Here is a 15,566-nt window from a genome sequence, read left to right on the forward strand (position 1 = left end):
ATGATTATTCACCAGAACAACGACATTAATCTGCAGTTGTTCTGGTGACTATAGAGTCCCTTTAAGGGCACTCTGATTACACATGTTATTTTAGCGGCTAAGAGTTTAATAGCACTGAACTGGAAGAGTCATATTGTTCTCACACAAAAAGACCTATTGGGGGGGCGTGTCCTGCAGCCGGAGAATATGGCCGCATAGCCGCTCAGCTCCTCGTGGCACCCGCATAGAAGAAGCACCTACCGCTCACCTCACACACCGTAAAGCACCCAGATGGGTCGCAAAAAACTGGCGGACGCCGCCGGCACCCCGAGACTGACGGGACCGGGGGGAGGACAATCAATCAGATCCTTCCTGCACTCCACGGCCCATGGAGAGACGCCGCAGCACGAGATGGAGGCCGCAAGCCCGACCAGGGATTCCTCTCCCTCCACCCCGCCGAGATTCTCACCTACACCATCCCTGCTGTCGGAACAGCAGCCACTACAGGACGGTGAGTGGAGGGCAATACTGCCTAACCTACTGACAAAGGCAGATTTTGATGCCCTCTCTGACCGCCTGGGCCGCGTGGTCAGAGAGGAAGTGGCCCAAATAAGGGCAGACCTAACCAACGTAGAGGCGAGAATGTCTGTGGCGGAGGCTGAAACCAAGGCGCTCCACACAGACCTCGAACAGACTAACGCCACAGTGACCACCCAAGAAGCAGACATGGCCCACCTGACCACGTGGGTGGACGACCTAGATAATCGCGGACGCAGGATGAACCTGCGGATCCGTGGCGTCAGGGAGGGGGGCCCAGCCGAAAACATCCCAGAGCTCCTTAGACAGATCTTCAGCCAGGTACTGGGCAATCAAAACATGCCCAGATTGGGTCTAGTCAGAGCCCACCGTGCACTGCGCCCTCTGCCCACACCGGAGGAACAGCCGAGAGATATAGTGTGCTGCCTGGATAATTTCCAACTGAAGGAAGAAATACTGCGCACAGCAAGACGCATGGGCACCATCCGTATGGACGTCCAATCGATCACAATATACCAAGACCTTTCCCGCTACACACTTCAAGCCAGGCGTGCACTACGCCCCATCACCACAGCCCTGCAACATGCCGGCATACAATACCGCTGGGGATACCCCTTCTCCCTCTCCGCTTGGCACGGTCCAGAACACATGACCATAAGGAAACCTGAAGACGCCCCTCCATTTCTACGCACCCTGGGCCTCCCACCGGTGACGGTCCCCAACTGGCTGGTGAGGTCGTTCCTCACGCAACCCAACAGACCCCAGCAGCAACAACGGCGCAACCCGGACCAGCAAAGACCACAGCCACAACGCCGCGATGGGCGCCCAGACCAAGCCAGACACGAAATATAAAGCTGCACCACACTGCCTTGGCGGCAAGAAGAAAATCCACTTCAACGCAGACAACTACGACAGACTGTGAGTACTATGCATGGGGACGATTGACTGACCTAGACTGAACCTCTGGGGATTGGGGTGGGGGGAAGGGGGGGTGGGGAGATATGAATCTGTATGGCACTGGGCTAGCATAAGGGGACGAGCCACATCGATACCCCACACCCAGCATGGGCGGAACCAGGCTGATTTTGGGAGGGGGACGGGATGCATAGATCACCTCAACAGTACGGACATACCGGGGGAGGACTCTGAAACAGGGGGGTGGGAGGGGAAGATGGGAGGCTGAAGCGAACAGGGGAGGGCTGATTCCCAAGGTACTCTCCCAGATATCACCACGGACGCTATGCTGAAGGCAGAACCGAAGACCCAAGACAGATATGGCTCTAGCGGGAACTCACCCGCACTGGTACATAGACCAATCCACAGAACACAGGGACACCAACAGGGTACGATGGCCCACGCACCACACACAGCCCTGACACTTCAACACATCCGCAAGAGGGGGGTAGAGGGAGGCAAGGGGGGGGGTTGGAGGGGACCGCAAATTGAAGGTAGACCCCTTTCCGCACTACCGCACACAACACACCCACGCAGCGCAAGACCAAGCCCCAGCGCTGCACACAGTCAACAGCAGACTGTAACACGCCTCGCGAGCACACAGCACCACCGGTAACACACGGATGGTGGCAAACATGTCCACTCCCATACCACCCGAGGACGCGACTACCAGCGTAGTCATAACAACTAGAAAGAGACAAAAGCTCGCGAGACGCACCACGCGTCAATATGCAGACAGCAGTGATTGAGTTTGGCCACACATGGACCCAACACAAACAACAAGCCAACGTGACTATGGGAAATAGAGCCTCACACCAGCCCTATACACAAAACCACAACCCCGCACCCCGGGACCTAACACGGGACACCCGTGGACCTAGACGACGCCGCCGCCGCCAAGGCAGATGACCACCAGTCGCACTCGACCCACTGCTGCACGTGGCAGCAGATGACCCACACAGCCACCACACCGGAAGGTGTAGCGGACAGATTAGACCTAAGGCCACATAGGTGACAGATACACACACCCCAAACAGTTGCCAAACTTCTCTGACCACCGTATAGTTGACTATACCACAACAGGGCAGGGCCTAACGTCCCAGCTCGGCACCCCGCTGCCCCCACAGGAACAGGACATAGCGAACCCCCGCTCAGGGGGTGAGACTCCAATCCCGAAACAGACCCCGCTCCAACACACAGCCGGAGAGGGGTGCCTGCATACCGGGACACTTGTCCATTATCCTACAGCGAACTAGGTTCGGACGTTGCAGTAAGGACCAAGGCACACTAAGTCACACACCCAGGGACAAACACATCAGCATATAACTACACATACACACCACTCTCCAACCAGACGACCCTACCCTTCCCCCCTCTCCCTGCGAGGTACCGCGCGGCCCTCCCTGGCCGCCCCGGAGATGCAGACCCCGGGGCCAAACCGATTCACCAGAGAGGTCCTATCCATCGTCTCCTACAACGTACACGGCCTCAACATACGAGAGAAGCGCTCGAGGCTGCTGCGAGACCTCTGATTCTACAAAGCGTCCATAGCGTTCCTCCAGGAAACGCACTTCCAGGAAGGCCGAGCCCCAGCACTGCAAGACCGCTACTACCGGCAGGGATACTTTAGCAACAACCCAGACCAGCGCACACTGGGAGTAGGAATTATTTTCTCAAACCGGACCCCATACATCGAACAAGCCACACTCAGATGCAACCACGGCAGATATATCTTCACAAAAGGCACCATACTAGACCAGACGTACACTTTCGTCAACCTCTATGCCCCGAATTCAAAGCAGCACCACTTCCTGCGCTCCGCGCTCAACACACTAATGAAGTTCACAGAAGGCACCTTGATTATAGGGGGTGACCTCAACATGACACTACACCCAGAGCAAGATTTGTCAGCCAAACAAGGGTCCACACCCGACAACAGAAACGCCAAAACGCTCCGCACGATCCACTACCACCAACTCGCGGACTGCTGGCGGGCACTCCACCCTTCGACCCGCGACTACACATTCTACTCCACGACACACTCCTCATACTCAAGATTGGACTATTTCCTAGTGCCCCACATTACCCTCACCCTACTCAGAGAGGCGGAAATACTACCCATGACTTGGTCAGACCACTGCCCAATCCGCATAAAATTACAATCACCCTTATACAGACCAAAACAAACTTCCTGGAGGTTGAATGAATCGATTCTCTTGGACGCTCTGGTAGTGGACAAGACCAGGCAGACCATACAAGAATACTTCACGGACAACGAGCTGGGAGACACGACACCCCTGACATGCTGGGAGGCCCATAAAGCGGTGGTTCGGGGACAGCTGATCAAGACTTGCTCCACCCGTAAGCGAGAAGCGACGCGGACAACGATCGCCCTCAGCGAGGAGATAGCAACTCTAGAAGCCAGACACAAGCGCACCCTGGACGCGGAGATCTACAGGGACCTGCTCATCAAAAGAGAACAACTCTTCACACTCCTGAACCGCTCAATACAGTGCACATACCAGCACTTCAAACACGTGGTATACGAACACGGGAACAAATGCGGGAGACTATTGGCAAACCTTCTAAAACAGCGCAAGACCCAGGTATACATCCCGAAAATCAAGGGCCCACAACAGCAACTTCTACATCTCCCGGACCAATATTCATCCGCGTTTCTCTCTTACTACCAAGGGTTATACCACCTAAGCCACAACGCACCGGAGGGACCGCGCCCTCATAAGCTCGAAGAGATCCAGCGATACCTGGACACCGCAGGCGGACCCATACTGGAGAACGCGGACAGTGAGAACCTGGAAACGCCCATAACCATTGAGGAACTGGCACACGCCATTAAAAAGGCAAAGACGGGCAAGGCACCGGGACCCGACGGCTTCCCCCTTACATACTATAAGGCCTTCTCTACAGACCTCCTCCCGAAGCTGCAAGCGGCTCTCAACTCCATCCTAGAAGGGGCCACGCCAACAGCCCAATTCACGGCCGCAAATATCACGCTTCTACCTAAGGAGGGCAAGGATCCCACGCTGTGCCCGAGCTACCACCCGATCTCGGTCTTGAACACAGACCTCAAACTCCTAGCAAGTGTCCTGGCGGCACGCCTAGCACCACTATTGCCCGCGACAGTACACCCGGACCAAACGGGATTCATCCCGGGGAGGGAGGTAAGGGACAACACCATCAGAGCCCTGAACATCATAGCACATGCCAGAACACAGAAGGCCCCTACACTCATCTTGTCCACAGACGCTGAAAAAGCGCTCGACAGAGTGGACTGGGACCTCATGTTCGGCACACTCCAAAACCTTGGTGTCGGACCGAACTACCTCTCCTGGGTGAAAGCCCTATATACGCGCCCGACAGCGCGCATCCGGATTAACGGAGCACTGATAGACCCATTCCAGATACATAACGGGACCAGGCAGGGATGCCCACTGTCACCCCTGCTCTTCGCACTGACATTAGAACCCTTCCTCAACAGAATCAGACAAAATGACGACATACAAGGGATCACAATCGGACGGACGCATCACAAGACCCTGGCCTGGGAGTCTGGCTAACACCGAACCCGGCAGATCTATATACCCACAATTACGTCCCAATCCTGAAAAAAGCGATTGAAGAACTACGCACTTGGGACTCCTACTACATCTCCTGGCTGGGCAGGGTGAACGCGGTCAAGATGACACTACTGCCCAAACTCCTCTTCATTTTCCAGACGGTGCCCATATCGGCCCCAGATTCCTACTTTTCCGCTTTGAAGACAGAGGTCCGCAAGTTCGTATGGAAAGGCAAATCGCCGCGCATAGCGTACGCCCAACTGACGCTGCCCAAACTCAGAGGGGGGCTGGCACTCCCTGATTTCGAGAAATATTACCAAGCAATGCACCTAAACAGGATCATGAGCTGGTCGGTGGAGGGCAGCACAAAAATATGGACCCAGCTAGAATCGGACACGGCCAAATGCGATCTAAAATCCCTGCCGTGGATCACGAAAGCCGCATACAGACTCAAACAAATACCGAACCCGTTCGTGACAGCGACCATGCGGATCTGGCACAGACATGGCACGAAACATTACTTGACGACAGACCCAGGCCCCCTACTCCCGCTGAGAGGCAACCCGGACTTCCCGGCAGGAGATCAATGCCCGATACCGGGTCTAACTAAACACATACCCACCTTGCGGGCCAAGGATGTCCTTCAACGGCCGTTCGCGGTCCGCCCGACGACCGAACTTTTTCCGGAACAGCCACACACGTTCACGCACACCCTGGCAAGAGCGCAGATCGCGCAATACACCAGATCAATCCCCCAAAAGCCGTACCTACTGAGAGATCTGACGCAGTTCGAACAGCTGTGCACACAAGACCAGGAACCAGCCCGGGCCATATCGCAGATCTACTCGGCCATCATAGTGAACAGATACATCCTGGCACCGCCATGCATCAGACACTGGGAGGAGGACTTAAATGAATCCCTCACAGACGCAGAATGGGACAAGATAACTCACGTACAGAAAACGCCAGGTTCGGCGAGAGCACAAGAAAACTCCTACAAAATCCTGACCATGTGGTACATAACCCCATCGAATCTTCACGCCAGAGACCACCAGATCACAGACACCTGCTGGAGATGCGAGGATGCGGTGGGCACCTTTACACACATATGGTGGGATTGCGCCCGAATTAGACCCTTCTGGGAAGCGATCCGGAAGATAATACAAGAAGTAACGGATGAGGCCTTACCACGGACACCAGCCGCCTTCCTCCTCCACCACACCACCATGCCGACACCAGCATACACCAGATCAATCATCCCGAGACTCCTAAATGCGGCCAAAATAACGATCCCCATGTTCTGGAGACAGACCTGCACACCGCCCATGAGACGTTGGGTGGAGGAAGTGGAGGACATAAGGAAATACGAAGACATGAAAGCGACCACACCGAAACAAAGAGATAAATACACGAAACGCTGGTTCTACTGGCTACGTACTCTAAACTCAGACGAATTCCTACAGCATATTGCTGCACCATAAGCAGGAACAAGGAAAGAGATGCAGGAGACCCCAGAGATGGTCAAAAAGAGGCCCCGGGTGGGGGCGAACCTGGGGCGGCGACGGGGGGCGTGAACCAACCGACCCACGGAAACCCATCCCCCTCCTACGCAGACAGACACACTCAAAACAGGACAAGGACTTGGACTGTGCACTAAGACCCAGACACACCAACCTCGCAACTCGGCGGGACCCAGGAATTGGGCCAGGAAGACACACGCAGATCACGGGCATTCCACGAGCTGCAAGCACCTAAACACATACGACCGAGACCCAAGACCGACCATGCCACTACACGAGTCCCACTCGCGGACGGACCACGGGACACGACTCAGACAAACTACACACCCACAACAACACCCCAGGCCAGACTTGACCCCAGAGGAGCAATGAACAGCACCCTACCACCCAGACCAGGAGACACAGACACGCAAGGTAACCTGCCCCCACAACCCAGACAACCCACAAGGCACGGAGCGGACACACTCCCGGCACCTAGACCACTACCTCCCTACCAGACACACGAGTCATAGGCAAACACACATCGAGGACACCATATCCATACATGGCAGGACCATACCCACATAGAGACGCCAGTCATAACACCGGTAGCCAACCCTCACAGACGCTAAGCCGAGGGGGAGCAGGACACCATACAATCCAACAAAGACTGGAAGTCCACACAGCACCCAAAATGGGAACTGATAGGAAGGGGCACGATACAGACTAACTAAACAACAAACAAGTGCGGACTGAGACGTGACTCGCAAAGATATAAAGGCAGACATAGACCGGCCCCAATTTAACCACACCTGACACACACGAAATGCAAGGACGCGCGACGAGACGAGCACACAAACTACTCAGACCCACCATATCAAACTAAGGACCCAGACGGCATTGACACCTCAGGAGGACAGGATACGCCTAATAGGGGAACTCATAGAGGACCAGACCCGCCAGACCATACACATAAACATAAGAACCTTGGGAACCCACATATTCCTCACCACAGACCATCCACACACCACACACCGTCCCACACATGGCAACAACAGAGCCGACCATGGCTACTTACTGCAATAAGAACACAGATGAACACAGGCACATTGCTACGCAGACATCACACAACACACCACAAAACAGTAAAAGAACTGCTCACAAATGGCCTAACTTCTGATATTGTTGATATATAAGCAGAGCCTCTGCGTAGGCGATGATGCAACGAAAGCTCATATGTGTTGTATGTATCCATAACTTGAACAACCGTGATAGAAACAATTCAACACAAATGCACCACTTCAGCCACGAAAGCTTAAAAATTCTCACCCCACAGCCATACGCTTTACACGGTCAACTATACTGAGCGCAGCCGGATAACCAATAGGGCAATATGCATACCCTTTTACCAGGAACGCATAGTTAACATCAGCCCACATTAGACCGCACATTCTGCGAGGACTATTTAGCATTGGGAGAACATTTGCCTATACATACATTCAGTTACAAGTAATGCTTCCTTGAAGAGTACGTACAAGGAAACACTGAGCGACGGGCACTAGTTACTGAAATGATGTCCAAGATACTAAAACATAAGGCCGTAAACCAATTTGAGTGCATAGATCAGTTGACAAAATAAACCAATAAGTTGTGTTATTCAGGCTACGACAAATCCGCTTCTGCGTAAGCGACAAAATGTTTACACCTTTATTTACTGTTACTTATGCCCCTGCGTGGGCAACTACTTGCTTTACTACGAAACAGTTCGATATATGCGTTTATATTGTGAAAACAATAAAAAATATTTAAAACAAAAAGACCTATTGACCTAAATCCACACTAACTATTTGTATGAAACTATGTCAGCACCCATGCCAAATCAGAAAAATAAGTGCGATAAGATGTGGGCCCCATGGCACCAATACCAAAACAACTGAAACGGAAAATAAATGTTCCCCAGTTATTGGCCCAGGTGATCCACTGGTGCCAAGGGAATGGTTTGCAGGGAAACTGGACAATAGCACTGTACTGTAGGTTATCGTGATGTGACACACCGTTATAGTATCTTTTTTCTCTTTTCCATTGCTTCTTTTCTTCGTGTTACTTTTGTTATGTCAGATATCCCAACGTCGTATATATGAGATTATGATATTGTAATGCTTACATTTCAGTTTTTTCTAAAACTCAATGAAATACTCATTGAAAAAAATGTGTACAGTAAGTGTATATTAAAAGAGTAAACAATAAAATATATGTTCACATTTGAAGTGCATTCATTTTCTGTAAATTCTCAAGCTTGGCAGGATCTACAGTACATTTTTCCTGAATCAGGAAATGTCTTAACCAGTAATTATGACTCTCCCATAACTTTCTACAGCAGCTAATGAGCTTATTCTGTAAGGTTTCTACTGTAGCTGAACTACAACTTGTAGAAATCAACATTGTACAGACAATCAGGATATTACAATACTTGTATGAGCAGAGGCTAGCATAGCTTCCCCTACGGCATATTTGGGTGAAGAGGTTGACTTTTTGCTGCAGTTATAAGGTACTATGTACATGAGAGAGATAAAGGGCATATTTTTCAATGTGACATATGTAATGAACATACGTTGTTTTGATGTTTGGGGTGTCGATTTAAGTAAAGGAATTAGTTACATAATATATGGATGTTTTATTACTTATAAAGATTTACATCTTGATTCGCTAAGTGCATTCTAGTCTCAAAGACAGCTGTCGCAGGCTCATGGGAACTTTGAGAAAAGGAATTCTCCGCATTTTTCATTGATATTAAAAGGTGTTGTCAAACAGAATGCTGTTCAGGCCACTGAGGGGCTTACTAAGATGCAAATCTCTGTAGACATAAATAGATTCACTCTCCTATAAGACCTATATAAGACCTATACAATATATAATTCTAGTGCACAGATGAGATTAAATGCAAACCAAACAGCATCTGTAGAAGTCAATAAGAAACGAGGAAAAAAAAAATTGATGTACCCTTTGTATTGAACTATGATTTTGTAACAAAGAATATATTAATCCAGTGCTGCATTGATTTTACAATTAGAGAGCATTAATCATTCTGATATTATAAAAGCTGTTCTTATAAATAAAATTGTCAAATCCCAAAATAGTTTTCCTACACTAAGCATTTGGATACTGAGTATATCTCTTTCCTTTTCCTTTTTCTTTTCAGGTTTTAGGTAGTTTGCCATGAACTTTCTATTTATCAAAGCATGTAAAAAAGTTACTCAATTTATTTCACCCAGCGAGCCAGTCTCTCCATGGTCACCCCGCCTTCGCAGGCTTAAATCATCACTATTGATGATCTCAGCCAATGCAATGCTTTCCCATAGGGAAACATATTGGAGGCTAGTGAGCATGTGTGGAAATTGCATCAATGCATCTATGTATTCAGCAATCTTTGCTATAGTCTTGGGGCTGTCTGAGTGACAACCAGTAGAGGTGGCGTTAGGAAGAAATGTAAACACATACCTTTTGCAGAATAAACAGCTTTTACATTGCTCAGGTCACAGAGATATTAATCTGTAGTGGTTTTAGTGCCTAGAGCAGTGTAGGCAACCTTTGGCACTCCAGATGTTATGGAGTACATCTCTCATAATGCTCTTACAGCAATAATGCTGTCAAAGCATCATGGGAGGTGTAGTCCAAAATATCTCGAGTACAGAACCTTGCCTACTCCTGGCTTGAGTGTGTCTCTTTAAATACTTGAATATTGTAGAATGATACAAATCATTGTTTTAGTTACAGAAAAATCAATGAAATGGTCATCGTAATAAAAAAAATAAAAATCCAGTCATAAAAATTCAGGTTCAGAAAATTGCATTTAGCAAAATAAACAGTTGGACAATTATTTTGGAAATACTTACAATTAGGAAATGTAAATTATTGTCAAATAAACCAGCCACTATGTCTGATTACATGGTGTGGACAGACAGAATAAAAATGATCTTTTTACATTTGGAAAACATCAACAAATCATTGTTTATTTTGTGGTTTGCGGCTACACACACATGCACAGCCTAAACATATGTATTTAGTCTCAAGAGTAATTGTATGGTTCATGTCATACATTGCCTACAATTAAATTGCATTTTCCCCAGAATTATTAACCAATGAAATTATATGTTGGAACACTAACAAAATGAAATAAAGCAGAATTACCCATTAGAACTATTGTTTTCACAAAATGAGAAATAGTTTCTATATAGATTGTAGGTTACATGATATATATATATATATATACAAAATGTGTATCATTTCATACAAAACACTAACAACAAATATGATTTTTTGACTTTTTGCGAACAATTTATTAAAAGTATGCCGACGCTATTCTTATTGTGTTATCGTCAGTTTTACTATTTTATTTCCTTTGCTAAATAGCTATTTTTTTATATTCATTAAATATTAATTAGCTGACTATCTATCATCTATGTATATGTCTATCTATTCATTTATCAATTCATCCACCCATCTACTTTTATGATAAGTTACAAACAAATTATATATAGATCATATACACTGATTAGACACAGCTTTAAAACCACCTGTCTAATATTGTGTAAGTCCCCCTCTGATGCATCAAACATGGACTCCACAAGACCTCTGAAAGTGTCCTGTGGGATCTAGCACCAAGATATTAGCAGTAAATCCTTTAAGTTCTGGAAGATGCGAGGTGGGGCCTCCTTGGATCAGATTTGTTATTCAAGCACATCCCACCGATGCTCATTTGTATTGAGATCTGGGAAATTTGGAGACCAAGGCAACACATTGAACTATTTCTCATGTTACTCAAACCATTCCTGAACAATGTTTGCAGTTTGGCAGGGTGCATTATCCTGCTGAAAGAGTCCACTGCCATCAAGAAACATCATTGCCATGAAGTGGTGTACGTGGCCTGAAGCAATCTCTAGGTAGGTGTTGTGTGTAAACATAACATCCACATGAAAGCCATGATCCAAGGATTCTCAGCAGAACATTGCCCAGAGCATAACACTGCCTGTCTTCTTCATATTGTATATCCTGCTGCCATCTCTCCCCCAGGTAAATGACACACACACACACACCTGGCCATCGATCTAACTGCTAAAAAAAATAAAAATAAAATGCGTATCATCAGAGTAGGCAATCTTCTTCCATTGCTCCATGGTTCAGTTCTGTCCAAATGTTGGACAGTTCTGTCAGATCATGTCCGAATGGCAGGCGCTTTCAGCAGTGGACACTGGTCATTATGGGCACTCTGACCTGTCTGCAGCTACGCAGCCAAAACACAGCAATCTGCAATTCCCTTGTGTTCTGACACCTTTCTTTCATGGAGAGCATTACATTTTTCAGCAATTTAAGCTACACTAGTTCTTCTTTGCTCCCCACATACATCAATGAGTCTGGGGTGCCCATGACCTTACTATCATACTATGTCCTGATAAAAATCCTACAACATGAACTGAAATGTTGACCGATCATGGGATCTTCGTACTAATAAAGAGTCTATGTTTTTCTTCACAAGTACTATTTTTTGTGTGTATATATATATATATATATATATATATATATCTCAAATCAATTAACTACTACAAACCTTTTAGAGTGGCTTGAGATTTATATAAAATGATACAACACTTTCAATATCTTCACCCTGAATCATCAATATGTAATTAAACAAATAGAAGGGACGACTCAATGAAACATATGATAAAAAAACAAAACTCTATATCTTTCAATTTATTTTTTACTCATACTGACTCTTCTTGCTACATTAACAGTATCATGTACTACCTGTAGTCAGTCAGTAATTTGTAATAATTCTAACATAAATATACTCATTTTCCCAGTAGTTTTTTACTAAATGATCTTGTCTTAGATTGCTACCCAATTAGCAAGTTTTTTGTAAACTTAGATATGACGTTATGTCATACAGAAGATGCCGGACAGATGTTAAATTATTTGTTGAAATACAATTTTCTAACAATAGTTCAAAAGTTAGATTACTTTACTGATCATGAGATACAGACAGATGCTTAGATTGAATTGGTAATAATCTGCCGACTACAAAACAAAATAGGTCACAATTAATTTGTCTGTAAAAGTATCAATTTAGCATTCGGACCATTATCTAAAAATCGAATAGAAGGAAAGGATTAAGGGAGTCCAATTTGCTCCTTTGGAGGGCTACCTAGTCAATTAACTGGAAACGTAATTGTGATACATTGTGTTTCGCCTCCATAAAATGGCACAGGGCAATTAAAACAATTTTTTTCAAATTGTATTACAAAGTTTAGCAACACAGTGTTTTACTTTTTGGATTCCTTTACTTACATACATTCAAGGTCACTTGAGTATATAGATTACTTTAGTAGGCTCACCAGTAATATATTGACACCTGCAGCCTAAAACTAAGGCTGGCTGATTGACAGCTCTCGAGGGCCGTCTTAAATCTTAAATCCGCAGTGATTTTTATGAGTTAATGCTATTGTAACCCACTCCAAGAGCTGTTAGTGACTGCAGGGTTATCTCTACATAATAAACTGTGATATGTTGTAAAATTATTATTATTATGCTTAGAGTGACCCTCTAAGAAATTATTAAGATTGAAACTGGGAATTTTCTGGAGCATTATAAATCATAGAAGAACAATACATTACGCTCTTCTCTTGTCCCTGGTAATCATAGCCATCAATCTAAAAATTTTAATTGTCTGATATCTAAAGTCTTTTGGAAAAAACTTTTAAAATGATTTTTTTTTCCAAAATATTAAAATATCAAAATATTTAATGGGACACTATAGTCACCACAACCACTAGGGCTTTATGTAGTAGTTCTGGTGTCTATAGCCGGTTAATGTATCTCTAGGAGGAGATGCTGATTGTTGCAGCGTTGGATTGGCTGAGATCTTCAAGATCTTGGAGAGCTGCAGCGAGACAGGTGCATCATGGGAAAAGGTAAGTATAACTACATTTAATCTCCAGATAAAGTGGGGTCTCGGACCTATTCTAGCACTAGTGTCTGGAATACATTTGATTTCCTTACACTATAGTGTTCATTTCAAATAAAAAAAATTTCTAGCTATTAAATCATCTTCATTCCCCCCCCCCCCAAAATTATTAAATCAAGGACAATGTTAGCACTTGTAGCCCCTTATTTACTGTAAGATAGTATACATTAATTTAGTTTAGATTTCTTACACATTTCAAACAGGGAGCTGGAATCGTGACTGTGATTGGCAGTTAGCAAGTGCTGCACCTTCTACTGCATGATACAGAGTTACCAGTCACCGTGAATGGCATTTAGCAAATAAAGCAGTCTCTGTAACATGATTGATAGTTCCTGATATATTTGTATTAAAGGGACACTATAGTCACCTGAACAACTTTAGCTTAATGAAGAAGTTTTGGTGTATAGAACATGCCCCTTCAGCCTCACTGCTCAATCCTCTGCCATTTAGGAGTTAAATCCCTTTGTTTATGAACCCTAGTCACACCTCCCTGCATGTGACTTGCACAGCCTTCCATAAACACTTCCTGTATAGAGAGCCCTATTTAGGCTTTCTTTATTGCAAGTTCTGTTTAATTAAGATTTTCTTATCCCCTGCTATGTTAATAGCTTGCTAGACCCTGCAAGCGCCTCCTGTATGTGATTAAAGTTCAATTTAGAGATTGAGATACAATTATTTAAGGTAAATTACATCTGTTTGAAAGTGAAACCAGTTTTTTTTTCATGCAGGCTCTGTCAGTCATAGCCAGGGGAGGTGTGGCTAGGGCTGCATAAACAGAAACAAAGTGATTTAACTCCTAAATGACAGTGAATTGAGCAGTGAAATTGCAGGGGAATGATCTATACACTAAAACTGCTTTATTTAGCTAAAGTAATTTAGGTGAATATAGTGTTCCTTTAATAACTATACATTTATGGAAATGTATGTATACTTGATAGGTTTGAGGCGTGTGTGATAACGAGTGATATTTTCGGTTGACTTTAAACAGTGATGTTTGTGAATGGATCCAGGTTTGATGTTCAGCTATGAAAGACCTCATGCAGAAATGAACGGATTTCTTGAACATTATAATAAGCCACATGATTTCTATTAAATTGGCTACAGTAATGTTTAGATTCAAAGATTTGCACAGTTTGGTGAAACCCTGTCATTTACAGATATGTGCAGTTGTTCTGCGTAGTTGTTCTGTTTAGTTGTTCTGGCTACACAGACTACTTCCAGTTATACTGCCAGGAACAGGAGACTGCATGCAGACTTTTACTTATTTTTACTTTTAAAAAAGCCTTTGAACAGGCGAAACGCGTCAATTTTAGATTCTTTTATTGTTTTTAACACTTTGTTTCTATTAAAGTTACTTTGTATAGCTATTTGCTTTCTATTTTGCTACCTGGTACCAGTATATCCTTAGGTGGGGATTATACCACCCATGTTGCTTTAACTAGAGCAAGTCTTGCTCTAGTAAATGTAAGTACATTACATCCTATCTTTTTTTATTTATCAGTACTTACTATACCATTGGAGTTTCTTTTGTTTTTCTTTTTATTTGTCTCCATATATTTGTCTCCATATGCATATTTGCATTCCATTTGGAGCACCGGCACTGCCTATAACACCATACATCCTTAGACGGTGATTGTACGGTCTATGCGCAATACAGCAGAGCTTTTAGACAGCTCAATAAAATGTAAGTGGATCCCAGATAGCAGTCATTTTATTATTTGCATCTCATCAGATTGTAATGCACCATTATTGTCTTTTCTGTTATTCTGAGGTTTAAAGTATTACACCATCTGAAGATCTATGTACGTATAAATTTTGGGCGCAGTATACGCCATACACTTTACTATCTTTCTATCCACGAGGTTTGGGAATCCTTGTATTGTGTACCGCAGCCCTTACCAATAGACCTATTACACTATAGTGAGCGCCTATTACCTTTGCTTTTTAAGCCTTTTACTCATGTCTCGAACCTGTAACCCCTTATGTCCCGACCCTGAAAGA

At 45.3% G+C, this 15,566-nt stretch overlaps 1 protein-coding gene across 1 annotated transcript in view; it reads left to right on the forward strand.

Moving 5' to 3' along the window:
* Window positions 1-3,590: 3,590 nt before the first annotated feature.
* The window catches only part of MALRD1 (MAM and LDL receptor class A domain containing 1), a 293,099-nt gene continuing 281,123 nt past the window's right edge, over window positions 3,591-15,566 (forward strand). Inside the window, exon 1 of the mRNA XM_063453142.1 lies at window positions 3,591-4,341. Coding sequence (XP_063309212.1) covers window positions 3,591-4,341 — 751 coding nt within the window. The remainder of the gene's footprint in view (window positions 4,342-15,566) is intronic.

This window comes from Pelobates fuscus, chromosome 4 (assembly GCF_036172605.1).
Source record: "Pelobates fuscus isolate aPelFus1 chromosome 4, aPelFus1.pri, whole genome shotgun sequence".
Taxonomy (NCBI): domain Eukaryota; kingdom Metazoa; phylum Chordata; class Amphibia; order Anura; family Pelobatidae; genus Pelobates; species Pelobates fuscus.